The sequence below is a fragment of the Aotus nancymaae genome, unplaced genomic scaffold, assembly GCF_030222135.1.
Source record: "Aotus nancymaae isolate 86718 unplaced genomic scaffold, 86718_ANA_hifiasm-v0.15.2.pri h1tg000003l, whole genome shotgun sequence".
NCBI lineage: Eukaryota > Metazoa > Chordata > Mammalia > Primates > Aotidae > Aotus > Aotus nancymaae.
The window spans coordinates 49,970,476-49,997,760 of NW_026988414.1; the positions used below are offsets into that span (position 1 = coordinate 49,970,476).

Below are 27,285 nucleotides of genomic sequence, written 5' to 3' on the forward strand. Positions count from 1 at the left end.
TAACAAACTTCTCAGAGCTAAAAGAACATAAGCTAACCCAATGCAAAGAAACTAAGAACTCAGACAAAAGGTTAGATGAGATGCCAACTAGAATAAACAGTTTAGAAAAGAATATAAATGACTTGATGGAGCTGGAAAACACAGCACGAGAACTTCGCGAAGCATACACAAGTTTCAATAGCCGAATCGACCAAGCAGAAGAAAGGATATCAGAGATTGAAGATCAACTCAATGAAATAAAACAAGAAGGCAAGAATAGAGAAAAAAGAGTGAAAAGAAATGAACAAAGCCTCCAAAAAATATAGGATTATGTGAAAAGACCTAATCTACGTTTGATAGGCGTACCTGAATGTGACAGAGAGAAAGAATCCAAGCTGGAAAACACTCTTCAGGATATTATCCAGGAGAACTCCCCCAACGTAGCAAGCCAGGCCACCATTCAAGTCCGGGAAATACAGGGAACACCACAAAGATATTCCTCAACAAGAGCAACCCCAAGGCACATAATCGTCAGATTCACCAGGGTTGAAATGAAGGAAAAAATGCTAAGGGCAGCCAGAAAGGTTGGTTACCCACAAAGGGAAGCCCATCAGACTCACAGTGGATCTCTCAACAGAAATGCTACAAGCCAGGAGAGAGTGGGGGCCAATATTCAACATCCTTAAAGAAAAGAACTTTCAACCTAGAATTTTATATCCAGCCAAACTAAGCTTCATACACGAAAGAGAAAGAAAATCCTTTATGGACAAGCAATTGCTGAGAGATTTCGTCACCACCAGTCCTGCCTTACAAGAGCTCCTGAAAGAAGCACTAAATAAGGAAAGGAACAACCAGTACCACTCACTCCAAAAATGTACCAAATGGTAAAGACCATCGAAACAATGAAAAAAATGCGTCAACTAACGGGCAAAACATCCAGCTAGCATCAAAATGGTAGGATCAAATTCACACATAACAATATTTACCTTAAAAGTAAATGGGCTAAATGCCCCAATTCGAAAGACACAAACTGGCAAATTGGATAAAAAGTCAAGACTCATCGGTGTGCTGTATTCAGTAAACCCATCTCCCATGCAAGGACACACATAGGCTCAAAATAAAGGGATGGAGGAAGATTCATCAAGCAAATAAAGAGCAAAAAAAAAGGCAGGAGCTGCAGTCCTAGTCTCTGATAAAATGGACTTTAAACCAACAAAGATCACAAGAGACCAAGAAGGGCATTACATATTGGTAAAAGGATCATTGCATCAAGAAGAGCTAACAATCCTAAATATATACGCACCCAATACAGGAGCACCCAGATACATAAAGCAAGTTCTTAACGACCTACAAAGGGACTTAGAGTCCCACACAATCATAGTGGGAGACTTTAACACTCCACTGTCCATATTAGACAGATCAATGAGACAGAAAATTAACAAGGATATCCAGGACTTGAACTCAGATCTGGACCCAGTGGACCTAATAGACATCTACAGAAATCTCCACCCCAAATCCCCAGAATATACATTCTTCTCAGCATCGCATTGCACCTACTATAAAATTGACCACATAATTGGAAGTAAATCACTCCTCTACAAATGCAAAAGAACGGAAATCATAACAAACAGTCTCTCAGACTACAGGGCAATCAAATTAGAACTCAGAATTAAGAAACTAACTCAGAACCACACAACTTCATGGAAACTGAACAACTGCCTCCTGAATGTCGACTGGATAAACAACGAAATGAAGGCAGAAATGATGATGTTCTTTGAAACCAAAGAGAACGAAGACACAACATACCAGAATCTCTGGGACACATTTGAAGCAGTGTCTAGAGAGAAATTTATAGCAAAAAATGCCCACATGAGAAGCGAGGAAAGATCTAAAATTGACACCCTATCATCAAAATTGAAAGAGCTAGAGGAGCAAGATCAAAAAAACTCAAAACCTAGCAGAAGACAAGAAATAACTAAGAACAGAGCAGAACTGAAGGAGACAAAGACACAAAAAACCCTTCAAAAAAATCAATAAATCCAGGAGCTGGTTTTTTAAAAAGATTAACAAAACAGACAGACCACTAGCCAGATTAATAAAAAAGAAAAGAGAGAAGAATCAAATAGATGCAATAAAAAACGATAAAGGGGATATCACCACTGATTCCAGAGAAATACAAACTACATTCAGAGACAAACAACTCTATGCATATAAACCAGAAAACCTGGAAGAAATGGATAAATTCCTGGACACTTGCACCCTCCCAAGCCTAAACCAGGAAGAAGTTGAAACCTCAAATAGACCAATAACAAGGGCTGAAGTTGAAGCAGTAATTAATAGCCTACCAACCAAAAAAAGTCCAGGTCCAGACGAGTTCACAGATAAATTCTACCACATGTACAAAGAGTTGTTGGTACCATTCCTTCTGAAACTATTCCAAACAATCCAAAAAGTGGGAATCCTTCCCAAATCATTTTATGAGACCAGCATCATCCTGATACCAAAACCTGGCAGAGAATCAACAAAAAAAGAAAACTTCAGGCCAATATCCATGATGAACATAGATGCAAAAATCTTCAATAAAATACTGGCAAACCGATTGCAACTACACATCAAAAAGCTTATCCATCACGATCAAGTAGGCTTCATGCCAGGGATGCAAGGATGGTTCAACATACGCAAGTCTAAACGTAATCCACCACATAAACAAAACCAAAGACAAAAACCACATGATTATCTCAAGAGATGCAGAGAAGGCCTTTAAAAATTCGACAGCCCTTTATACTAAACACCCTCAATAAACTAGGTATCAAAGGAACATATCTCAAAACAATAAAAGCTACTTTCGACAAACCTATAGCCAATATCATACTGAATGGGCAAAAACTGGAAGCATTCCCTTTGAAATTCGGCACTAGACAAGGATGCCCTCCCTCACCACACCTATTCAATATAGTATTGGGAGTTCTAGCCAGACCAATTAGGCAAGAAAAAAAAAAATAAAGGGTATTCAATTAGGAAAGGAGGAAGTCAAATTGTCTCTATTTGCAGATGACCTGATTGTATATGTAGGAGACCCTATCATCTCGGCCCAAAATCTCCTGAAACTGATAAGCAACTTCAACAAAGTCTCAGGATACAAAATCAATGTGCAGAAACCACAAGTATTTCTATACACCAATAACAGACAGAAAGTCAAATCACAAGCAAAATCCATTCACAACTGCTACAAAGAGAATAAAATACCTAGGAATACAACAAACAAAGAATGTAAAGGACCTCTTCAAGGAGAACTACAAACCACAGCTCAAGGAAACAAGAGGACACAAACAGGAGGATAAACATTCCATGCTCATGGTTAGGAAGAATCAAGATCATCAAAATGGCCATACTGCCCAAAGTAATTTATGGATTCAATGCAATCCCCATCAAGCTACCAATGACCTTCTTCACACCACTGGAAAAAAATACCCTAAACTTCATATAGAACCAAAAGTGAGCCCACATACCCAAGACAATCCTAAGCAAAAAGAACAAAGCTGGGGGCATCACGCTACCTGATTTCAAACTATACTACAAGTCTACAATCATCAAAACAGCATGTTACTGGTACCAAAACAGAAATACAGACCAATGGAACAGAACAGAGGCCCAGGAGACAACGCCACACATCTACAACCATCTGATCTTTGATAAACCTAACAAAAACAAGCAATGGGGAAAGGATTCCCTGTTTAATAAACGGTGTTGGGAAAACTGGCTAGCAGTGTGCAGAAAGTGGAAACTGGACATCTTCCTGACACCTTACACTAAAATTAACTCCAGATGGATTAAAGACTTAAACATAAGACCTAACACCATAAAAACCCTAGAAGAAAACCTAGGCAAAACCATTCAGGACATAGGCATAGGCAAGGACTTCATGACCAAAACATCAAAAGCATTGGCAACAAAAGCTAAAATAGACAAATGGGACCTAATTAAATTCCAGAGCTTCTGTACGGCAAAGGAAATAATGATTAGAGTGAACCGGTAACCAACAGAACAGGAAAAAATTTTTGCAATCTACCCATCTGACAAAGGGCTAATATCCAGAATACACAAAGAACTAAAACAAATTTACAAGAAAAAAACACATCCAATGTGGGAGAAGGATATGAAGAGACATTTTTCAAATAAGACATATAAGAGGCCAACAAATATAAAAAAATGCTCATCATCACTGATTATTAGAGAAATGCAAATCAAAACCTCATTGAGATACCCCCTCACGCCAGTTAGAATGGTGATCATTAAAAAATGTGGAGACAACAGATGCTAGAGAGGATGTGGAGAAATAGGAACACTTTTACACAGTTGGTGGGAATGTAAACTAGTTCAACCATTGTGGAATACAGTGTGGAGCTTCCTCAAGGACCTAGAAATAGAAATTCCATTTGACCCAGCAATCCCATTACTGGGTATATACCCAAAGGATTATAAATCATTCTATTATAAAGACACATGCACATGTATGTTCATAGCGGCACTGTTTACAATCCCAAAGACCTGGAACCAACCCAAATGCCCATCAATGATAGACTGTATAAAGAAAACGTGGCACATAAACACCATGGAATACTATGCAGCCATAAAAAAGGATGAGTTTTGTCCTTGTAGGGACATGGATGAATCTGGAAACCATAATTCTCAGCAAAATGACACAAGAACAGAGAATCAAACAGTGCATGTTCTCACTCATAGGTGGGTGTTGAAAATGAGAACACGTGGACACAGGGAGGGAATCATCACACACTCAGGTCTTTTGTGGGGGGGCGAGGGAGGGATAGCGGTGGGGTGGGGAGGTCAGGGAGGAATAACACGGGGAGAAATGCCAGATGTAGGTGACGAGGGGATGGAGGCAGCAAACTACATTGCCATGTGTGTACCTATGCAACAATCCTGCATGATCTGCATATGTACCCCAGAACTGAAAGTTCAGTTAAAAAAAAAAAATAACGTGAAACAGAATTGTAGAGCACAAATACCAACTGAATTCCTGAATAACACCTTTGTTGCAATTGTTTCTTCAGGTGCAAAGGGAAATTGTATCTATATTCAACTTATAGATATGTATTTGTAATATATATGTATGTAAATGTCAATGTACTTATAATATTTATATTTTTGAATGAACATTGTATGTAATATACATTCAAAGAAAGATGAGATTCATTTGTATATAAAAGTTTTTAGCTTATCTGGGAAGAATTTGGTTTAATTATACCATTCTTACAAATGCGTTGATTTATTCAACAAGTACATTAAACAAATATTCTGGGTCAAACATGAAAAAAAAATACTATGTGGGCATCTTTTCAAACAGTTTATACACCTAGTTGTTTTTCTTAGATTTCATAATAAAATGGTGTACTGATTTCCTACAATCATCAGGATTGATGGTAAAGGGGAAGAAGAGCAAGTGTAGTAATTGCTAGAATCCCCTGTCCATGTACCTTTAACGGCATGGACAGTTAGTAGCTGGGGGTGAAAGAAAGGCCATATCATCAGTTCTCCCATACTTACAAATCAATGTATAGAGGTATCTAAAAAGAACTTGGCAGGAAAATGGAGGGCCCATGCACCCCAAGTACAGGAGGAGACAACAAAATATCTCACACTTTGAATAAAGCAGCTGGTGGGGAAACAGTCTTGCTTTGCTCCAATGGCAAAAATCTTATTAGAAACCAATCCTGTGCACCACTTTATAATGCATCATTGAAGTCGAGTTTTAAAAGTAGATTGGATGTGGGAGGCAGGAAAGGGTCATGCCTTTCTTCTGCAAGGCTGATGAGTAAAAACTAAATAAAGCCTCAGCGATGCGTAGTCACGCCTCTAAACTTCTCTAAGTCTCATTTACTTTGGCTCTTTTATGAGGTTATTTTTACCCCATTAACAGAACATCTTGCTTCAGTTTCCCATAAGTGACTCAGTGAGAGCCAGGTGTGCTTACATACAAGAGTGTGTACCACAGGAGAGAAGTTCCAAAATTATGAATCTTGGAGTACACATCTTATGAGAGCTTTTTAATGTATAAATAGCCTGATGACTTTCTTTTAGGACAGACCAAGGGTCAAATACTTTCCCCAGTTCAAATGGACTGTGTAATCACTGCAGAGGTGGAACAAATCCCACTCCTAACCATCTTTTATCCTCAGTGGACAAATGACTTGTGGCTCTAATAATGGGGACTTCATACAAGTTAAAAGAAGTGGATTAATCAAGCAGAATCCAGCAGGAGGCACAGACATTGAAGAAACCTACTGCAGTCAAGCCTCCTAAAAGTTCTTGGTATAGATTTCTATTTTCCTATTTTTAATTTCTGGTTTGTGAAGAACACTGCACACAGAGCCCACGGCCTATGGCAAAGAAGAAACAGGAATTCCATCTCTGTGCAACAAACAGGAGAAAATGAAAAATATAACACATTCTTTTGGGACTTAAGTTCTAGACCAAGATATATGTTGCTTTCTATGGATGCTCTACTCACAAATGAAAGATGATTATTTTCACTTCAATTGCTATGGAATTTCCTTGAATGTTTGAGAAAGACATAAAGACTAACTGCACATACCCAAACATACTTGGGCCCACTGTACTCTCTACCTCTTTTTCCAGGACAGTCACATCTGGGACTCCCCTTTTCTCATGCCCAGGCTTTTAAACTTCATCAGCTGTAATGCAGCATGAGATAAAGGAGACAAAAAAGATTTTCAGAAAAGAACTTTTTTTGTAAAAAAGCTTCCAGCATAGTCAAAGTCCTTCAAGAGAAATCTAATGTTTCTAAAAACAACCCTAAAAATGAGAGCCACATGTCTTTCTTAAATCTGATGTTGGTCCCCTGCCCTGCTCATGCTGGCATGAAGGAAAAGAAAGTGATGTGCTTTAGCTTGGCCATCAATAAAATAAGAATAGCCGTATTATGAAACAATTTCACTACCCTTTGAAAAACACTTTGGGATGAGGATTTTTTCTTTTTTCTGAGACAATGTGCTGACAAAGTTATGGCAATAGGCCAATGTGCATGGTTCTAGATAAGTCTCTGGAGAGAATATACGGGCAGTGTAGGGAAAAGGAACCTGGGCCAGGCACAGTGGCTCACACCTGTAATCCCAGCACTTTGGGAAGCCAAGGTGAGTGGATCATTTGAGTCCCAGAGTGCGAGACCAGCCTCGCCAACATGGTGAAACCCAGTCTCTACTAAAAATACAAAAATTAGCCAGGCATAGTGGTGCATGCCTGTAATCCCAGCTACTCAGGAGGCTGAGGCACAAGAATTGCTAAAACCCGGGAGGTGAGGTTGCACTGAGCAGAGACTGCACCACTGCACTCTAGCCCGGACAACAGAGCGAGACTGTCTCAGAAAAAAAATAAAGGCCGGGGGGATGGTGCAATTCAGCCCTCCATCTGGAAGAAGGAACCAACATGCTGTGGGTAAAGGGATTGCCCAGGGCCAAGAGTCAAGATGAAACCTCCAACTGATTCAATGCCCCTGCCCCAACTGCCCTGGAGGGTGGCTTTATAGAACGTTACAATTCTGTTAAACAAGTTGAGGCTGTAGGTATGACTCTGGGAAACCCCAAGCTAAAAATGGCACAGCCTGTAACTCACTATTTTTGTCTGATGTCATCAACAAGTGAAGGTAGGAGGTGCCTGTTTCAACACACCAAGATTCACTTTGCTAAGAAATGTGCTATCAGGAAAACATATACAGGGCATTACCCACAAGGCAAAAAGTTTTGATTTTCTTCTACTATGAGATGTTCAAACCTATAATGAATCATATACGTGCCCAAGCCTGGTTAATTGGAAGGCATTCAGCTCAATCAAAAGATAAAGTAATATGATGTGAGCCACTTACCTATGTAATTTTAAAATTTCTAGTGGTCACCAAAAAGGTAAAAGTAAAACAGGTAAAATTAACTTTAAAATCTTGTCTAACCTAATATATTCAAAATGTTATCACTGCAAATATGCAATCAATGTAAAAACTGAGATTTCATGCTAAATTATATTCTTTTAGGATCATTCTTTCTTTCTTTTTTTTTTTTTTTTGAGATGGAGTTTCACTCTTTTTGCCCAGGCTGGAGTGCAATGGAGCGATCTTAGCTCACTGTAACCTTTGCCTCCTGGGTTCAAGTGATTCTCTGGCCTCAGTCTCCCGAGTAGCTGGGATTACAGGCGCCTGCCACCATGCTCAGCTAATGTTTTTGTGTTTTTAGTAGAGACGGAGTTTCACCATGTTGGCCAGGCTGGTCTCAAACTCCAGATCTCAGGTGATCTGCCTGCCTCAGCCCCCAAAAGTGTTGGGATTACAGGAGAAAAGAACATGTTAAAAGAAGGATCCTTGGCTGGGCATCCTCCTTTTAACAGGTTCTTTTCTCCTGTTGTTGTAAAGAAGCGTCAACTAGTGCACCCTCCAGCCAGTATGCCCACACTCTCAATAATGGCACTCAGTTATTGAGCAGGTTAACTAACTAACACATGCAAGATCCCACAAAAGGCACTTGTTAGAGACTTTGAACTTCTAAGGAAACATTAAGATGGCAGGTTATCCATATGGCTCATAAACAGACAAATACTAGAAGATCTTAAGGTTACCTGGCTAAGATGTGCTACGATAGAATGAAACCAGATCTGATGGAAATACCTGTTCTCTTTCTAGTCTCCATCTTCTGACCTAACTCCTTTCTTGAAAGAGCTAGTATGTGAAACATCTACATTTAAGACATGTGAGTACAAGATCTGGGAAATGCAAGTGTATAGTCATACCATTTAAGTTACAAACTAACCCAAGACTCAGTGCCCAATTCAGACTTTACAGTATCATACTTTATAAATCTGGATCACCCTGAATATGGAGTTTTGTATTCTGCTCTCTTTAGCAATCATATTATAATCATTTTCTGAAGCTATTACCTCCAAACACATGGATGTTGACAGCTACTGAGATTTTGATCAAGATGTCTCCAAAACAGACACCATCCTGCCCCCTATTCAAATGACTATGTTCAATCCCTCAAAAAATACTGACAGAGCAAAGACAGGCCAGGAACTGTTGTGGGTGTCGGTGATATGGTGCAAACAGGACAGATAGGGCCTTGACCTCACATGGCTTATATTCTAGAGGGAAACAGATCATAAATATATAGTATCAGGTACAAATAAATGAAAAGAACATAACGCAGGGTGAGAGACATGTAATCATTTTAGTCTAACCCTATTATTTATTAAGTTGAACCACATGAAACTGCTGATATTCAACCATTTCTGACCTACAGAATGGGCAATTTTGTAATTTTCATTCCGTCAGGAAACAACTAAGAATGCTTCTGATGGACCAGAAATTATAATGAATCCCTGAAAGGCAAGAAGACACAGTGGCCTGGACTGGACAACTCTCTCTCCCATAGCAGAAGCTCTAGGAAAAGGCTGTGAATGCAGAAAGCTCAGAGAGAACTGACAGGAGGAGGAGCATGGACTGAGGTGGTAGGCAGGGTGATTGGATGGGGGATCCTGGAAGGAGCCCCAGATAATTTAACTCTGCGCTACACTCCCATCTCCATCCAGCCCTGGGGGCTCTGTCTTCATCCAGAGCATTCTGAGAGGCAAATATTTCTACCGGGAATGGGGGAAGGGGTGGCCCTAGTATAGTAGCCCGCAACCTTTTTGGCACCAGGGACCAATTTTACAGAAGACAATTTTTCCACAGAGAGGGATAGGGGGATGGTTTCAGGATAAAACTCTTCCACCTCAGGGCATCAGGCATTAGATTTTCATAAGGAGTGCAAAACCTAGATCCCTTGCATATAAAGTTCACAGTAGGGTTCCTGCTCCTATGAGAATCTAAGGCTGCTGCTGATCTGACAGGACAGGGAGCTCAGGCAGTCATGCTCACCCTTGCTCTGCGGCTCACCTTCTGCCATGCAGGCCGGTTCTCAACAAGCCACAGGGGTTGGAGACCCCTAACCTAGAGACCACCACTTTCCCCTGCGAATTCAACTACTTCTAAACCCAGAAAAGGTCCAAGAACTTGGTGGTCTATTATTGTTGTTGTTTTTTCTTTTTGTGGGGGTGGCGGCGTAAAGGAACTATATATATTACTTTGTGCAATTAAAAAAAAAAAAACCCTAGCACTTCTGGCACCTGATTGATAGTATTATGAAGAGACAACTGGACACATCACATGCCTCCTGACAGGATGCAGAAAGAAAGATCCTTGCCAAGAATTCAAACCTGGTTATGATCAGGCCACCAGAGCTAAATCTAGTTTACAGCAAACACAGGGGACACGAAAAGTCACTAAATGACACTTAAGGATACTATTAGTAAAATCCAGAATGTGGATGAGCACTAAAAGACAAAAAGGAATAGGGAAAAAGAAGGTGGAATCCTCCAGACTAGAAGGCTTATTAAACCCACATGTGTAATAAATGGACCCTCATTTGAATAAATCAACTATTTAAAAAAAGTTCATGAGACAATAGAGTGGAGAGAACTTCCTAGATATCTAATGGTAAGAAAATATTAATTTAGGCTCTTTAAAAAAATGTCCCTTTGAAGCTAGAATTAGGAACTTAAAGAATCCATGATTATTATTATACTTTTGTGTATATGTTTAAAAACTCCCATAATATAGAGACAGTCTACAGACTGGAAAAAATGTTTACAAACCATACCTCCAACAAGGGGTTAATATCCAAAATACATAAGGAACTTAACCAAAAGAAAGTTCCAAAAACACAACCCGATTAAAAAACAGGCAAAGGACTTGAATAGACATTTCTTAAAAGAAGACATACAAATGGACAACAGCTGTATGAAAAATGTTCAACATCACTAATCATCAGGAAAATGCAAATGAAAACCAAAATAAGATATCACCTCACACCTGTTTGAATGGGCTTTTTGCTCTGTCACCCAGGCTGGGGTGCAGTGGTGCATTCATGAATCACTCCAGCCTTGACCTCCCATGCTCAAGTGATCCTCCAACCTCAGTCTCCTAAGTAGCTGGGACTACAGGTATATACCAACATACCCGGCTAATTTTTTTTTTTTTTTTTTTTTTAATAGGTCCCACCATGTTGCCCAAGCTGGTCTCAAACTCCTGGGCTCAAGCAATCTTTTTTTATAGGTCCCACTATGTTGCCCAAGCTGGTCTCAAACTCCTGGGCTCAAGCAATCTTCCTGCTTCAACCTCTTGAAATGCTAGGATTACAGGCATGGACCACTGTGGCAGGCCACAATGACAAAACATAGCAAGTGTTGATGAGGATGTGAAAAAAACAGGAACTTTGTATACTGTTGGTAGGAATATAAATTAATATAGCCATTACTAAAATTCCTCAAAAAACTAGAAATATCAGCTACCACAGATCCATCTCAGAGTGTATAAGGAAATGAAAACTTTTTTTTTTTTTTGAGACGGAGTCTTGCTCTGTCACCAGGCTGGAGTGCAGTGGCGCAATCTCAGCTCACTGCAACCTCCGCCTCCTGGGTTCAAGCGATTCTTCCGCCTCAGCCTCCCGAGTAGCTGGGATCGCAGGCACGTGCCACCACACCCAGCTAATTTTTTTGTATTTAGCCTTAGTAGAGACGGGGTTTCACTGTGTTGGCCAGGATGGTCTCAATCTCTTGACCTCATGATCCGCCCCGCCTTGGCCTCCCAAAGTGCTGGGATTACAGGCGTTAGCCACCGCGCCTGGCCAGGAAATGAAATTTTATGTCAAGAAAGATACCAGCACTTCTATGCTCCCTGCAGCATTATTCACAATAGCCGAGATATGGAAGCAACATAAATGTCCATAAACAGAAGAATTGATAAAGAAAATGTGGTATATATACACAACAGAATACCATTTAGCCTTAAAAGAGAAGGCAATTCTGTCAATTGCCACAACATGGGTGAACCTGGAGGATATTATGTTAAGTGAAATAAGCCAGCCACAGAAAGACAAATACTGCATGATCTCACCCATATGTGGAATCTAAGTAAGTCCAATGCATAGAAGTAAAGAGTAGAAAGGTTACCAGGGGCTGGGGTTCAGGAAGATGTTGATCAAAGGACAAAATTTCAGTTAGACAGGAGTAATAAGTTTTTGAGATTATACTGCATGGTGATTATAGCTAATGCCATGTATTATGTATTTCAAAATTGTTAAAGTAAAAATCAAAGGTTCTCCAAAGATAATATGTGGGGTTAAGTTAATTAGCTTTGCTAATCATTGTACAATGTATACATATATCAAAATATAATGACGTACCTCATATATACATTTATCATTCAACAATTAAAATTAAAAAACAAAAAAACACGATGAAAAGCTTAAAGCAGGCGGGGCGTGGTGGCTCACACCTGTAATCCCAGCACTTTGCACTCTGGGAGGCCGAAACGGGTGGATCTCCTGAGGTCAGGAGTTCGAGACCAGCCTGATCAATATGGTAAAACCCTTGTCTCTACTAAAAATACAAAAATTCACTGGGCTTGGTGGCGTGCACCTGTAGTCCCAGCTACAGAAGGTTGAAACAGAAGAATTGCTTGAACCCAGGAGGTAGAGGTTGCAGTAGCCAAGATCGTGCCACTGCTTTCCAGCCTGGGCAATAGAGTGTGACACCATCTCAAACAAACAAACAAACAAACAAAAACAGTGAGCAAGTCTGTGGCCCTGCCCTCCCAGTCTCCCTGCCGGTTCCCACACAGTATCCATTTGAGCCGGAAATGACCAGCTACAACAGCCTAAAGCATTTTGTATGACTGCTTACCTGTCAATGAACTGATCAATAATGACAATATCGCCGGGCTGAATCTCCTCCCTCAAGGAGCCACAAGCTGTGGTCACTATGACATGTGTACAGCCCTCTTCCTTCAAGGCCCAGATGTTTGCTTGGTAGTTGACCTTTGAAGGCATGATGGTGTGCTGCCTCCCATGCCTAAGGAAGGAGAGAAAAAAATCATCAACCTGTGATGAGCACACCACCACCTGTTTTCTCCTAGAGTCTAGAAAAAAAGTGATTCTCTAGCAATGACCATAGACTAACACAGGGGGTCTCCTAGAACCCACTCCAGTGACCAACTAAAACTAACATTTAGGTTCACTGGATTCTGAAAAGCCACTTCTGTCTCAAAAATGTAGAGTGGCAGATAGACCGTAGTGTGGTCCCCACTGTCATGCGCTGTATAAAGTGTTGGTGAACCTGAGACTTGCATCTAGCCATTAGAAAATGGCGAACATGCTGTAAGCCGCTTCCATGATTAGGCTCTACCTTGCAAGCATGCACAAGAGATTCTCCTGCCAGCCTCCTGCATGCTTTCAAGGTACAGCCTAACCATGGAGGTGACTTCTAGCACCTCCACCATATTCTAATGGCAAGAAGCAAGCTGCTGTCAAGTGAACATCCTGTGGAGCAGGCCACACAGCAGGGAATGTGAACCACCTGGAGAAGCCAAAGGCCTCCGCCCTGCAACTTCTAGGAACTGAATTCTCCTATAACCACATGAGCTTAAACAAGGACCTCAAGCTGCAGATGGGGACCCAGTCCTTGAATACGCCTTGCAGGGCCTTGTGCAACCCCAAGCAGACAACCTGCTAAGCTGTGCCAGACTCTTGACCAACAGGAACTGGGAGACGACGTGTGCTCTTTTAAGCTGCTAAATTTGTGGTAATTTGTGATATAACAGTAGAGAACGTGCACATATATCCTGAATAATTTCTAACTATGGGATAAAAATGACTTTGCCTCCTCTGATAAAGAGCAGCACCAGCCTCCTTAAGGAAACAACAACGTAGACAAAAGTAACCCACTTCAGGAGCCCTAAGCCCACTCCCCACAGACATATAGCTTCTACTATCAAGAGGTCATTAATGATGCATTGTTTTTCTTTATCTTATAAGAAGGGGGGAAAATGAAAAAAACATTTCTTCTTGCAGTTAGAACTAAAACCAGAGCTTTGATCTTAGTTGTCTCATCTACTTTCCCAATCTAAGGGGCAAGGGCATGAGATCTTTGATCTCCTAAGTCAGTATAACTTAACCCAAAATAATATACTGTAAATAAAGGTTGCTAAGATGTTCTGATTCTGCCAACATATAAAAACTCACACTTGCATCTTTACTCTTTCCAGAATTTAAGTTAAATTTAAATTATCTTTTAGAAGTAACATCCAAAAAGCTTAAAATAACCATACCTTGCAAGGAGGACGCAATCAACATTTTTTATCTTCCCCAAAATTAAGGCATCAGATGGCTGCATGCAATGGAAAATGATAATTAACTCAGTGATTTAAAAACAGGTATGTAAATTAAAATTGTTCAACCATAATAGGACTCATGGAATCTGAAGAGTCTGAGGATACAACTTAGAGAAGAGGCAAGATCTGATTATCAATATAATCATTTAATCAATTACTTACTGACCCCTCTGCACGTACAGATTCACAGAAGGTTACCATGGGTGTCTGTGTGGGTACCATTTAGTCAGATCTATTTGTAATGACTACCCCAGGGGATCTGACGGTAGACTGGTCAAATTTAGATATGTCAAAGTTATTGGGCAGGTTCAAGAACAGGTGTGAGGGTCAAAGGCAGAAAGGGTAAGAAGCCACTGTCATGACATTAAGAACTTAGCACTGGAAATGTCTGCTTGTGTTAACCAGGTCTAAGATAGTATGGAATGACTTGAGGTAAGGAAGGCTAGAAAGACCTTTGCAACCAAGGGGTTTAAGACAATGAACCAAGATGACAGCAGGACTGCGAGGACACAAGGTCAATGTAAGAATTTTGCTGAAAAGGAGGGTTTGATTGGGACAGCCAGATACAGAGATCTTACAGAAGGACCAGAGGACACAGCAATATGGAATTAGGAGAATGCAGACACCCTCACCCTGGCCTAGGCTGAGTGACATGGGCTTGGAGAAGAAGCAACCTCTCCTACAAAAGGAAGAGTGCTTTATTTTTAGATCAGTTATGCATTCAACTAACATCAGGTATGTTCTCATTCCCCAGGACAATTCTCCCCACTCAGAAAATACCACTTGGTTATAATAATTCACCCTATTAGTCATCAACCTGCCCCCTAAATTAGTGTGGTGTGACCTATTGGCCCCAAATTAGGCGGTGATTTGAATGCAGGAAAAGTGCAGTTGCTGTGTCTGAAATGAGCATCGGACTTCTAGCAACAGATTTTGAGAAGTGATTTACATATTCAGTACCCATCTTCTCAAAACATCAAAGTCTGGGGCATCCGTCACACACCTTCTCAGCTAAAGGAACCTAACGGCAGAACTTCTGGCCCTCTCTGCTGGGAGCAGACAACCCTGGGCCGCCAAAACAGAAGCAATATTTTTTTCTTTAATTTAAAAATCAAGCCAGCAAGGAGAAAGGAAAAAGCTAACATGTCTCCTCTAGTTGGATATTAACCTTGCCAAATGGAGTATCCACATATTTTTCAGTTCTTCCTTCTAAAATTTCTGGATCATCCAGGCCTGTTCCACCAATTATTCCAATCTAAGAGAGAAAAAGAGAAGATTATTGTATTTGGTAATTTTTTATTAGAAAAAAAATGTTAAGCAAACTCATTTATTCATATGTTCTTCTCCATTCCTGCCAAGCCCTAGTTACATTTTTAAAATCTGAAAATTACTGAACAATCAACAAATATTTGAAAGTCTTCTATAAAAATCAAAAAATATTTGAAGTCCTTCTATATCCTAAAAAGAGCCAAAAGGCCACCTTTTTGGACTGCATCACATTTACTTCTGATTGAATTACAAGTCAGCATAGAGAGGTACTTTAACCAACTCGGGTTAGAAAATCAAACCTAAAAGTAGTCAAATACGGTAGTAGAAAGTACTTTTTGATCAATTTTATTTCTCTGCCAAATGGACTATGGAGTAAAGAATGTTCAGAAGACTGCTGAACATTTGGTAACGATTTCTCCTCACTATTCTATTTGATAAAGAAATGAGAGGTTATCTTTCCTACGCCATTAGAATCACAAAACTAGGAAAAAATGTAGATAGAGGAGACTGAAATAGCATGAAAAGTTATCCTCATATATATTCATGAAATCAATCATTCATATATGTATGCAAATTCATATTTATATACTGTAACTACATATATAGCATACCCATATATTACTCAGTAAATATATTTATGTAAATAAAAATAAGTAGTTCAAAAGGTAGTTATAAGTTTTTTTTAAGTTCATGCATTGTGTTGCATTTTTCAGAGATTATCTTGAAAATCTTTGTCTGAGTTAAAGAAACCTAGCATTACCCTCTAAAAGTTGATTTAATTTGATGATTAAAAAATAGAAACAACAATTACAAAAATAAATATTAACTAAACTGTTAAAACTAAAAATTAAGTAACAAATCATTAGGGTAATTTCCTTGGGCTGGTACTTCCTAAAGGAGAAAGTAAATACTGCAAAGCTAAAGACATGACACTCTTCTAGAAACCTAATTAATGCAAAGTCACCCAAGCATTGTTATTCTTCAATGAAAAGCTTTAAATCTATTGTCACTTGAGTAACTAAATAAAATAAAGTAGGCTTCAAGAAAAAATTCCAGATTTAAGAATTCAGTGAACATCTGAATTAAATAATTTTCAGGTCAGGTTACACAAGTTGAGTCCTATCAACACACAAAAAATGGTTACCTTTCTGGCTCAGTTTCCCGAAAACAAACAAACAAGAAAATAAGGACAATTTAGTGAGGTTTTTACTGAAGAACTGTGCCTGTTACGCATGACATGATTACGTAATTTGGGACTGTCCGCCACGAATTTCTTAAGTGGCAAAGCCAGGTTTTGATGTTGGCGCCATCTTGTGGAGGTAATTATTAAAACCACAGCAGGTTAACATATTTTATGTCACCGAACTAACATTATTGTTAAAGGGTAACCAGTATTACAGTTTTCAAATCACGTAAGTGTTCACTTAACTCAATACATTTAAATAATTCCAGTTCAATAGAAAACAACAAAAACTCATACAGTTTTAGGAAATTCCAATCCTTCCTGAGCCTGGCTTCTCCACCTTATCCTTCATTCCATGGACCTCTGAAGCACCACAGGTCATGAGAAGGCTAAGAAACCATCAAGCCTATGTTCTCACCTGTGACACAGATATGAACTGCTGACTCTGAAATTACTCTCAGTCGACTCTCTGGGGATTCAGCTACTAGCTTTTTAAATTATCACCACTTTGACTTGGCTCTTTCTGGGTGTTCCCTGAGCCATGGCATCTCAGATTCTGGATTCAACACTGGATGCTCAGGCTCAAATACACAAATCAAGCTGGGCTTTGTTTGGAGCCACCCTCTCAGTTTAGGTGAACTTTCCCAGCATTGTATCAGTTGTTGAGAAATGCTAATCAGGTTTCCCGCTGAAATTCAGAGCCCCTGAGCTCACTCTCAGCAGCCACAAGTTTCAGTCTGCACCACCTGGCTGCATGATGACTGCACTAGGTAGCTGGCAACTCAGCCCTCCACAAGGAACATGTAGTAGCCTTGGACATGAAAGCAAGAGTGGCTACTGTTCTGAAATAATCTGCAGGCAAGTCTATCCAGTCACTTAACTAGCTCCAGCTGTTTACGGAAACCCACATTGTGCAAGGGATACAGGGACAAGTGTAGCAACGGAGTCCCGCCATCCCATGGAACTGGACCTCTAAGATGGAGGCCAGCAGGGCCAAGATGTGGCCAATGTCGCCACCTGCTGGTCCCACAGCAAAATACAACTGGGATGAAGTATCCAAGCACTGATGGCCCAATTCTGTCATACTCCCTAAAGTCTCTAAGTTTGAGTCAAGTCAGTACCTGCCTTAGTAACAAAGTAACTGTGTCTGAGCACTGACACGTTACAGGCACTGTGCTAAGTACTTCAGCAGCCTTACCTTATTTCATCATCACGACCATAAAATGAGCCCTATAGAATGTTACCCGTTTTACGAATGAGGAAAGAGAAACACAAAAATGAAAAATCTTGCCCAAAGGCAAATCATAAGGAGCAAAACCTGGGATAGAAATCTAGGTCTTTCGACCTAACCACTATGATGTGCCATCTCCCAATATACCCTGGAGTCCTTCATAACATCACACCCTATTGGAAAAGTTTTTTGTCTCCATGTTATGAGAAAACATGGTCAGAGAGGTCAAGTTCATGACCAAGGTCACAGAACAAGCACAGAAACAGTGACTCCGGGTATATAAGTGAATCATCTCAGAAGGGAGGAAGACTCTCAATGATCTCATCCATCCTTAGGAAACAATGACAAGACCTTGCCAGCTCTCCTAGCCCAGAAGCATCAGTTCTCAGTCCAGTTAACTCTAGACTGTGTAGGAAATGTGTTCAAGATCTGAGATAGAATTTCTGCCCACTCAGGACTTCTTTATTACACAAGACAAGTTCTGAAATAGAGAGTCAATCAAGGTCCTTGACAGACTTTAAAAGCTAGTGGCTCATGCCACACTTTTCCACTGGCTAACCACCAAACCAAACTTCTCAAAACTAGAACTTCTGCAGTAATAATAAAGCTATGACATCTGCTTCAGAAACCTAAAGCTGCCCACACCTACTTACAGTGACCTGAACTACCTGGTGTCTGCAACCATGAGGGGGGTCACCATCTGCCTGTGCTTCCCTGGCCAATTCAATGCCTACTTGCAGAAGCTGGCTGTGAACATGGTCCCATTCCCCCACCTGCACTTCATGTCTGGCTTTGCCCTGCTGACCAGCCAGGACAGCCAGCAGCACTGGACCCTGATGGTACCTAAGCCTACCTGGCAGATGGTTGACACCAAGAACATGATGGCTGCCTGCTACCTAACAGCGGCTGCCATGTTCAGGGGCCACTTGTCCATGAAGGAGGTGGACAGGCAAATGCTTAATGCCCAAAATATGAACAGCAGCTATTGCTTCAGTGTGGAAGGTCACAGACAGCTGTTTTTCGTTGTTGGTTGGATCCCCCACAATGTAAAAACAGCTGTCTGTGAATTCCCACACTGAGGGCTAAAGATGTCTGCCACCTTCACTGGCAATTACACAGCTATGTAGGATTGATCACGTGCATCTCGGAGCAGTTCACAGGTGTGTTCTGGTGCAAGGCTTTCCTGTACTGGTACACGGGCGAGGGCATGGATGAGGTGGCATTCACTGAGGCTGAGAGCAACATGAATAACCTGGTATCTGTGTACCAGCAGTACCAGGAGGCCATGGCTGAGGAGAAGAAAGAGTTTGAGGAGTGAGCCAAGGAGGAGGTGGCCTAGAGCCTTCTGTTACTGTGTAAAGGGTGGAAGTGGTGTGAGCTCTCTATTCAGGAACAATCTGTTCTATGACAGCCATGTCTTACTGTATGTGCACTTGCTGTTCTTTGTGTCTAGACATCATATGTTCTAAAGACACCCCAATGAAAGCATTTTCATAGTGAAAAAAAAATTTTGTTTAAGAGCAAATCAACCCAAGGGTCTGACTTCTCTGAGACTGTGAAAGCATTTATCCAAATACCAGCTCATCTGGTCAGAATGGTTACTTCTAGCAATGCAGAAAGGGTGCATACTAGCCCCTACTCTGTCTATTTCCGCTAATACCTGGCTGCAAGAGATTTTACTAACCCTTCTTAGTCTCAGAAACCATTCATCATCACTTTGAGGTCTGGGCACACTGCTGTAAGGAATCCAGCACTCTATAATGGCATTATGAAAACACCATGACCCCAAGCAGTGGAGACCAGCTCATGCCAGGGAGACAGGCTGCCTCTGAATGCTGCAAGTTCATGATGAGGTATGTGAGCCAGAGCTGGAGCTGGCACTGCCCGATCTGAGCATTGCAGTCTTTTAGCTCCGGTTGCCATAACAATTTTGGCAAGCACAGCAGACAGAAGCCCTCATTGTTGGGCTGACGTGGCTTTGAGGCCTGTAAGGGCCTTGCAAAATCCCAGAAGCCTAGCTGTATGGGAGACAGCAGTCAACTGTCTCAGACTGGGAGGACTATTAAAAACCTGCAATAGGGTCCACAGGGATAGCTGGGGGCTCCATGTCTGACAAGATACCCGCCTCTGTAAGCCACCCTTGTAGGTAATGGTTATGGGTGAAACTGTGTCTCCCCTAAGTTCATGTGTTGAAGTTCCAACTCTCAGTACCTCCGAACGTGACTGCATTTGCAGACAGTTTTTAAAGAGGTAATTAAGATCAAATGAGGTCACTGGGATGGGTCCTAATACAGTATAGCTCATGCTATGGTTTGAATGTGGTCAACTTCGAAACTCATGTTGAGGCTTGGACCCCAAATGTAGTGATGCTGGGAGGTAGTACCTTTAAGAGGAGTTTGAGCCATGAGCTGTGGTAATGATCTACTCCCACATTAAGGGATTAATGCAGTCCCAGGGGAGGGTGTTCTTGCTGTCAATGGGTTGGATTAATTCCAGCAAGAGTGAGTTGTTATAAAGCAAGGTTTGTCTCTCTCTTTTTTGTTTCCTTTTCTTATCACCCTGGTTCCCCTTTCATTTCTTTTAAATAAACCTCTTTTCTTAATAAATTACCCTGTCTCAGGTATTTTGTCATAGCAACAGAAAACAGACTAAGAAAACTGTTGTCCTTATAAGAGACTGGGATACAAACACATACAGAGGGAGGACCACATGAAGAGAAATGGAGAATGTTGCCATCTACAAGCCAAGGAGACCGACCTTACAAGAAATCCACCTCAATCTCACCTGGATCTTGGACTTCTAACCTCCAGAACGGTGAGGAGATAACATTTCTGTCGTCTAAGACCCTAGCCTGTATTGCTTTGTTATAGCAGTCCTAGCGAACTAATACAGTGACTCTACATTTTAGTTAGAGAAGCTTGGGTGACCCACGGGCTCAGAACATTTATGGTTTTTATTTAACCAAACTCCCCTTGCACAGTAAAGAGATAGTCTAAAGGTCAGACACACCTGAAGACACACTTCACCTGCTGAAATGCCCAGGTATTTTTAGAGGAGCATTTTCCCTAACGCGTACTGTGTTTCTTTTCTTTTCTTTTCTTTTTTTTTTTTTGAGACGGAGTTTCACTCTTGTTACCCAGGCTGGAGTGCAATGGCGCGATCTTGGCTCACTGCAACCTCCGCCTCCTGGGTTCAGGCAATTCTCCTGCCTCAGCCTCCTGAGTAGCTGGGATTACAGGCACGCGCCACCATGCCCAGTTACTTTTTTGCATTTTTAGTAGAGACAGGGTTTCACCGCGTTGACCAGGATGGTCTCAATCTCTTGAACTCGTGATCCACCCACCTCGGCCTTCCAAAGTGCTGGGATTACAGGCGTGAGCCACCGCACCCAGCCCACGCGTACTGTGTTTCTTAGAGCTCTCCTATGCTTGTAGAAGAGCAGCAGGCCCCACCCACCCTCCTGAGCCAGCTGCTGGATACTAGGACATTCCCCCTCTTCAGCTTTCAATACCAAAGCCCAGGTCCCAGGGATTCTGATTAGTTAGGCAAGGAGTAGTTTGTTTTCGAAGCTCCTCAGTTGATTCTAAAGTGCACTTAGAACTGAGCAACCTGCTCTAGGGCCTAGACCACAAATTTCTAAAATGTGGGCTGAGTGTGGTAAGCTGAATAATGCCCCTGCGCCAAAGACGTGCTAGCTACATCCTAATTCCCAGAACCAGGGAATATTACCTCAAATATGATTAAATCCAGGATCTTGATATGGGGAGATTATCCCAGATTATCTGTGTGAGACCTAAATGAACTCACAAGGAGGCAAGAAGGTCAAATGAGGAAGAAAGTGATATAACAATAGAAACAGAGGGAGAGAAAAGGGGACATGATGTGGGGCCATGGGCCAAAAAGTGCTGGCGCCTCCAGAAGCTGAAAAAGGCAAGGAAATGGATTTTGCCCATAAGCAGCAGAAACTTATCTCCTCACAGTTCTGGAGGCTAGAAGTCCAACATCTTGGGATTGATTTCTTCTAAGGTCATTCTACTTCGCTTGTAGATGGCAGCGTTCTCCATGTATGTGTCTGTGTCCCAATCTCTTAAAGCGTAACAGTTTTCGTAGTCTGTTTTTCTGCTGCTATAACAGAATACTGGGACAGGGTAATTTATAAAGAAAAGAGGTTTATTTAGCTCATGGTTCTATAGGTTGAGAAAACTGAAAAAGGCAAGGAAATGGATTTTCCAAGAGGAACCAGCCCTATAGACGTGCTAATTTTAGCCTTGTAAAACTCATTTTGGATTTGTGGACTCCAGAACTGTAAAAGAATACATTGTATGTGGTTTTTTTTTTTTGAAACAGGGTCTCACTTTGTCACCTAGGCTGGAGTGCAATGGTGAAATCTCCACTCACTGTAGCCTCAACCTCCTGGGATCAAGTGATCTCCTGCCTCAGCCCCCAAGGAGCTGGGACTACAAGTGCACATCACCATACCTGGCTAATTTTTTGTGGATTTTTTTGCAGAGATGGGGTTTCACCATGTTGCCCAGGCTGGTCTCGAACTTCTGAGTTCAAGTGATCTACCAAGCTCAGCTCCCTAAAGTGCTAGGATTACAGCCATGAGGCACCGCGTCCGGCCAAGTTTTATTATTAATCTCCTGGAATGAAAGCTGGGAAGCTGCTCAGGGGAGCCATTGCAGGAGCCCTCCAGAATGTCCTCTATCTGGGTGCCAAAGACTGGTTTGGCCCTCTGTATAGTCAGGAATACCATATTGGTATTCCTAATAGGAATATTGGCTAATGCTAGAGGACAATGTCTCCCTGAGGTCCTCTCAGACAGGGGCTGTGTTAATCCCATGGCCTCTGGCTCCTGCTGCCTCTCTCCATGGCTACCCACCAGGTAGTATCCTCACTTTCTGCCTGGACCACCTCTCACTGGAGTGAGCCACAAAAAAAGACTGTTTCAATTACTCTAACTCCAGGTGGCTCCCTCCCTCCCTCCCTCCACCTGCCATCCACTCTGCTCCTATGGCAAAGATGCTCCTCAGCATCTCAGCCTCTGGCCCCCTAACCAGCAGTATCTGGGAGGAAGGAATCATACACTCACCCTCCTTGGCTCCAAGGAGTCACTTGTGGCCCTTTACCTACTACTCTGAAATGATCCACCAGTACCACCATCTTTTTGGTTTTCCAGGTCAAAACCAGAATCATCCTGTTCTTCTTCCTGCACTCCCCACATCTTACCCATCTCTCTGCTCTACCTGCAAATTCTATCCCCAGTCTGATTATTCCTCAACAACTCCATGGCTCCCACTCTGGACTTCAGCACCAGCACCAAGACTTCTGGCCTGACCTCTTAGCTCTCCCTCCCCCTGCCACCCACAGGCTATTCTGTACTGGCAGCCAGGGTAATCATTTTAAAATGTAAATCAAATGCTGCTTCCTGCTTTTAACCCTTCAACAGCTTCCAAAACATTTAAAATAAAATGAAATTTCTTGATCGTGGTCTATAAGAATGGCCTTATGAGCTGCATCCACCCAATCCTCACTGTGCATCTGTAATTTCCATTCCTACCATATTGAGCTCACTTTTATGAAACCTTGGTTTTCGCTGTCCTGACTCCCATCTCTATCCTCAGGTCTTCACTTGGATCTTTATCCTTATTTACACTATCAGCCTGTTTAAGTTCATTCAAGCTGCTATAACAAAATATCTTAGGACTGGGTGGCTTATAAACAGCAGAAATTTCTCACAGTCTGGAGGCTTGGCAAGTCCAAGGTCATAGCAGATTGTGTCTGGTGAAGGCCCATGTTTGGCTCATAGATGGCGTCCTCTCACTTAATGGGAGGAACAAAACAGCTCTCTAGGGCCTCTTTTGTAAGGGTACTTATTCCATTCATGAGGGCTCTACCTTTGTAACCTAATCACCCCCAAAGGCCCCATCTCCTAATAGAATCACATTGGCGATTAGGTTTCAACATACAGATTTTGGAGGCAGACCACTGCAGAGCTTAAAATCTACCTCCCTAGGAGTCTTTTCTGACACCCCTTACCCAACTGACTCTTACTGCTGTTTTGCTTTCATGTCAGTTGGTTTTGCACCCTGACTACAATATAAACTTGAAGAAAATAGAGGCCTCGCTTATTCAAAGATGCATCCTCAGCATCTGGCAGGTATTCAATAAATATTTTTGAATTGGATTCCACCAGTAGACGGCTACATTTGAACGATATGCCAAATATTATACTGCCAATCCAAAACTCAGTGGAATCTTTCACTTGCGTGAGCTAACTGCACCTCTTAAATTGAGAATAAATTTAAGATCCATCCCCTGTTCATATCTCTATTCTAGAAAGAGAAGTACTTGGGCTGACATTAAAGGAGTACCTAGAACTGGACTGAGTGTGTTACATGTTACTGTATTTAAATCCAGCAACCTCTCAAAGTAGTTATTACTAACTCTAGCCTCACAGCTGAGGACCCTAAGGCTGAGGGGTTTATTTGTTTTGGCGAGGAAGTGATGGCACTGGGATATGAACCTGGGTCTGTTTACAGCTTTTTCTTCCCCTCACCACCTTGAGCTGAGCTGCAGCCCCTCCTCTTAACTGTTGTTTCATATTTGACCAGATGAAATGATAGCAGTCAATCAAACCACACACACCACCTGCCAGTGACACCAGTGGGGCTCAGACACACACGTGCCTCCTACACCTATACTTGGGTGGGATCTAGTGGGTACCAGGAGGTGGCCTGCTTCATGCATGCACTCTGCCTCCTTCTTCAAGATGGACATTCTATAAAGTGCTCACCTTTTACTGTGCATTCAGTCACAAGAAAATAGGGCAGAGACCACACACCAGATTTCAGAAATGCCACACATCTAGTTGGTGGAGTGCCAGGCTCTAGGCCCAATTCTGTCATTCTCTAGGTCCAGCTGTGTAATTCTGGACCCCTTAGCTGACCTTTCTGGGCCTTAACTTTACACTCACAGAAGGGGTTTGTGTGGCTATACGATGGTCTTGAAGAAACACTCCAGCTCCATCATTCTATAATTTGGGAATAGGACGTGGTTTTTATTAACCTGTTTTGCTCTGGACACTGGCACCTCACATTTTCTATATAGAATGTTGCCTTAGAAGTCTGGGGAATATGGTGTTGGCATCATGGAATCTCAACAGCAAAGCTGTCATCTGTTCTAAACTAAAAGAAAAATCAACAGGCAGTCCTAGCACCATATGTACCTCTTAATTTTATAACCAGAAGCTTGCCAAGACCAAAAATACACATTATTCAATATTTACATCAGGCCTCTGAGAATCACATTGCCCATTCTGCACTTAAATGCACTGCATTAATTTGAAAGGAAACGGTGTGGCAGGGGGAATGCTAACCAGATTAATCACCATCTCTCTGTTTTTAGTGGCATTTTAAGTGTATTCCTATAAGGAGACGGTGAAAAGTTGTGGCCTAATGACATCTAACACAATAACTTAGTAACTGTTGGGGAAAAGATCATTCAAAATTAATCTCAGTTCCCCCTTATAAGCACTACCACTTAATAAGCTTCAACCATGTGCAATACAGACAATATAATTCTAGCCCTCCTGGCAAATTCTGCAGTAAAGTTCTCAGTTTATCCGTGGGTACCTAAGGGAAGTAACATACTTCACACGAGTTTCATGAAAACCATTTCTGCCATGCCATGAAGGCAGGGGCGAGGCCTTCTATATATATTTGCTGGATGTAAGATTCTTTTCAAAATGACAAAATAACTTTCATACATAAGTCTGGCTGCAACACCCTTTACCATTCCTCTCATTTTAAGGGGCTCATTTAAACCTTCAAGGGCTTAATAAACTAATCTGGCTGATTACACATTGACCGCAGAGATCCGCCTTCTCCCTGGAAAACTGCAGTCGAGCATAGGGAACTGAGATGCTTTGGAGAAGATCGCAACCTTCCTATCCCATAGGCCAAAAATTTCTAAAAATCAAATAAGTTAACTGCCTTCTTAGCCAGTAATAAACTGCCTGCAAGAGTTCTTAAGTTTTACAATTTTTCTTTATGTGCTGTAATTCTCTCTCCGGACACTAACCAGGAGAGAAGTATTTAAAACCCCAGGGAAGCCAGCTGCTACTCTGAGAACTCGTGCCCTCCTCTGCACAAAGCCTCCCACCGCACAATGATCCCTTGTATCAAGGCCCCGGAGGGCCTAGGGCATAAGGAAATTGAACTCTAACTTGTAAGGCTGCAAAACAAAGCAGTTTCAACCCAGAGGCCTTCAAATGGTGAAGCCCTAAAATGGGACGCCTGTACTTCTTTTCGATGCTTTAAAAAAAGTCTCGGAATCCCTACAGCATTATGCTGCTGGGAAAAACTTCAGCACGGAGAAGGCCCACGTTTAGAGAAAAAAGAAGCCGGAAGCAAGCAAAAGAGCAAGTAAGCAGTTCTCCCACGTGGGCCTCAGGCAGCGAGCGGAGTCAGAGAGCGGAAGCTGAAGTCCCGCAAGGCACTAAGAGACGGTCACAGAAGCTGCAGGCGCCCAGACACCTGGGCCACCTGCTGGCTCCAGCCGGGTGCCTTTCTTGGAAGAAGAGTGGTGCTCGGGTATGGTGGCGGCATGGGCGCAGCTTCTCACACCCACGACCCCTCCCTCAAAAGGGGTGGCGACCCTCTGTGGGGTGCGGGTGCAGATGAGTCAAAAGGTGTGTGTGTGTAAGGGGTCGTTTGCAAGCATACCCTCTCCTCGCGCGGCAAGTGAGTCCCGAGTGCCGCGTCCCAGTCACTCCCAGACACTGCAGGGGCGCAAGGGCAGGGCGCACGGCCCCCCGAGGCGCGGTCCCCCGGGGCGGAAGCGAGAAGGCACCGGGCAGGGCGGACCGCTGCAGCTGGGAGGGCTCATCTCACCTTCACGACGGTGGTGGTGGTGCTTGAAGCCATGTCTGCACGGGAAAGGAAGCTGCAGTGGGAGAGCACTCAGGACTAAGGGAACCAAGCAAGCCAAAGAGCGGCAGCTACGCCAACCTCACAGCGCGGGAGTCAGCGGTGCGGAGACCGGGGGCGGGCCCTGGCTCCTCCTCTTCCTCCCCGGGACAGCTGGATTGGCTGCTTGTGTGGGATCTCTGCCGCCACCCCTTCCCCAAATCGAAGTTCCCGCGTTCCGCCCCTTTTGCAGACCTTTCCGGTTCCTCAGATTTTTGTCGTTTTTTTTTTATCCGCAGTTACAACTAACGGATAATGATCATAATGGAGACCGTTTATGGAGCTCTGTATTGTTCCAGACTGTGTGTTTTGCACTTTAATTGGCCCACTTAACTTTTACAAAAACCCTATAAGGAAGAGCAGCACT

The 27,285-nt window shown here is 42.3% G+C and overlaps 1 protein-coding gene across 7 annotated transcripts in view; it reads right to left on the reverse strand.

Annotated features, from left to right (window-relative positions):
• The window catches only part of MTAP (methylthioadenosine phosphorylase), a 116,125-nt gene extending 89,134 nt beyond the window's left edge, over positions 1–26,991 (reverse strand). For 3 of the 7 annotated variants that reach the window (XR_010344243.1, XR_010344242.1, XR_010344241.1), the window contains exons 1-4: positions 26,844–26,991; positions 15,435–15,521; positions 14,204–14,262; positions 12,781–12,948 (exon numbers count right to left, since the gene is read on the reverse strand). Coding sequence is in view for 2 of the 7 variants with exons in the window: in XM_012450009.2 (XP_012305432.1) it covers positions 12,781–12,948; positions 14,204–14,262; positions 15,435–15,521; positions 26,844–26,876 (347 nt within the window). In the remaining 5 variants the exon portion in view is untranslated. The remainder of the gene's footprint in view (positions 1–12,780; positions 12,949–14,203; positions 14,263–15,434; positions 15,522–26,843) is intronic. The other 4 variants (XR_001107074.2, XR_001107075.2, XM_012450009.2 and 1 more) reach the window with 2 other exon arrangements.
• Between the last annotated feature and the right edge of the window lie 294 nt (positions 26,992–27,285).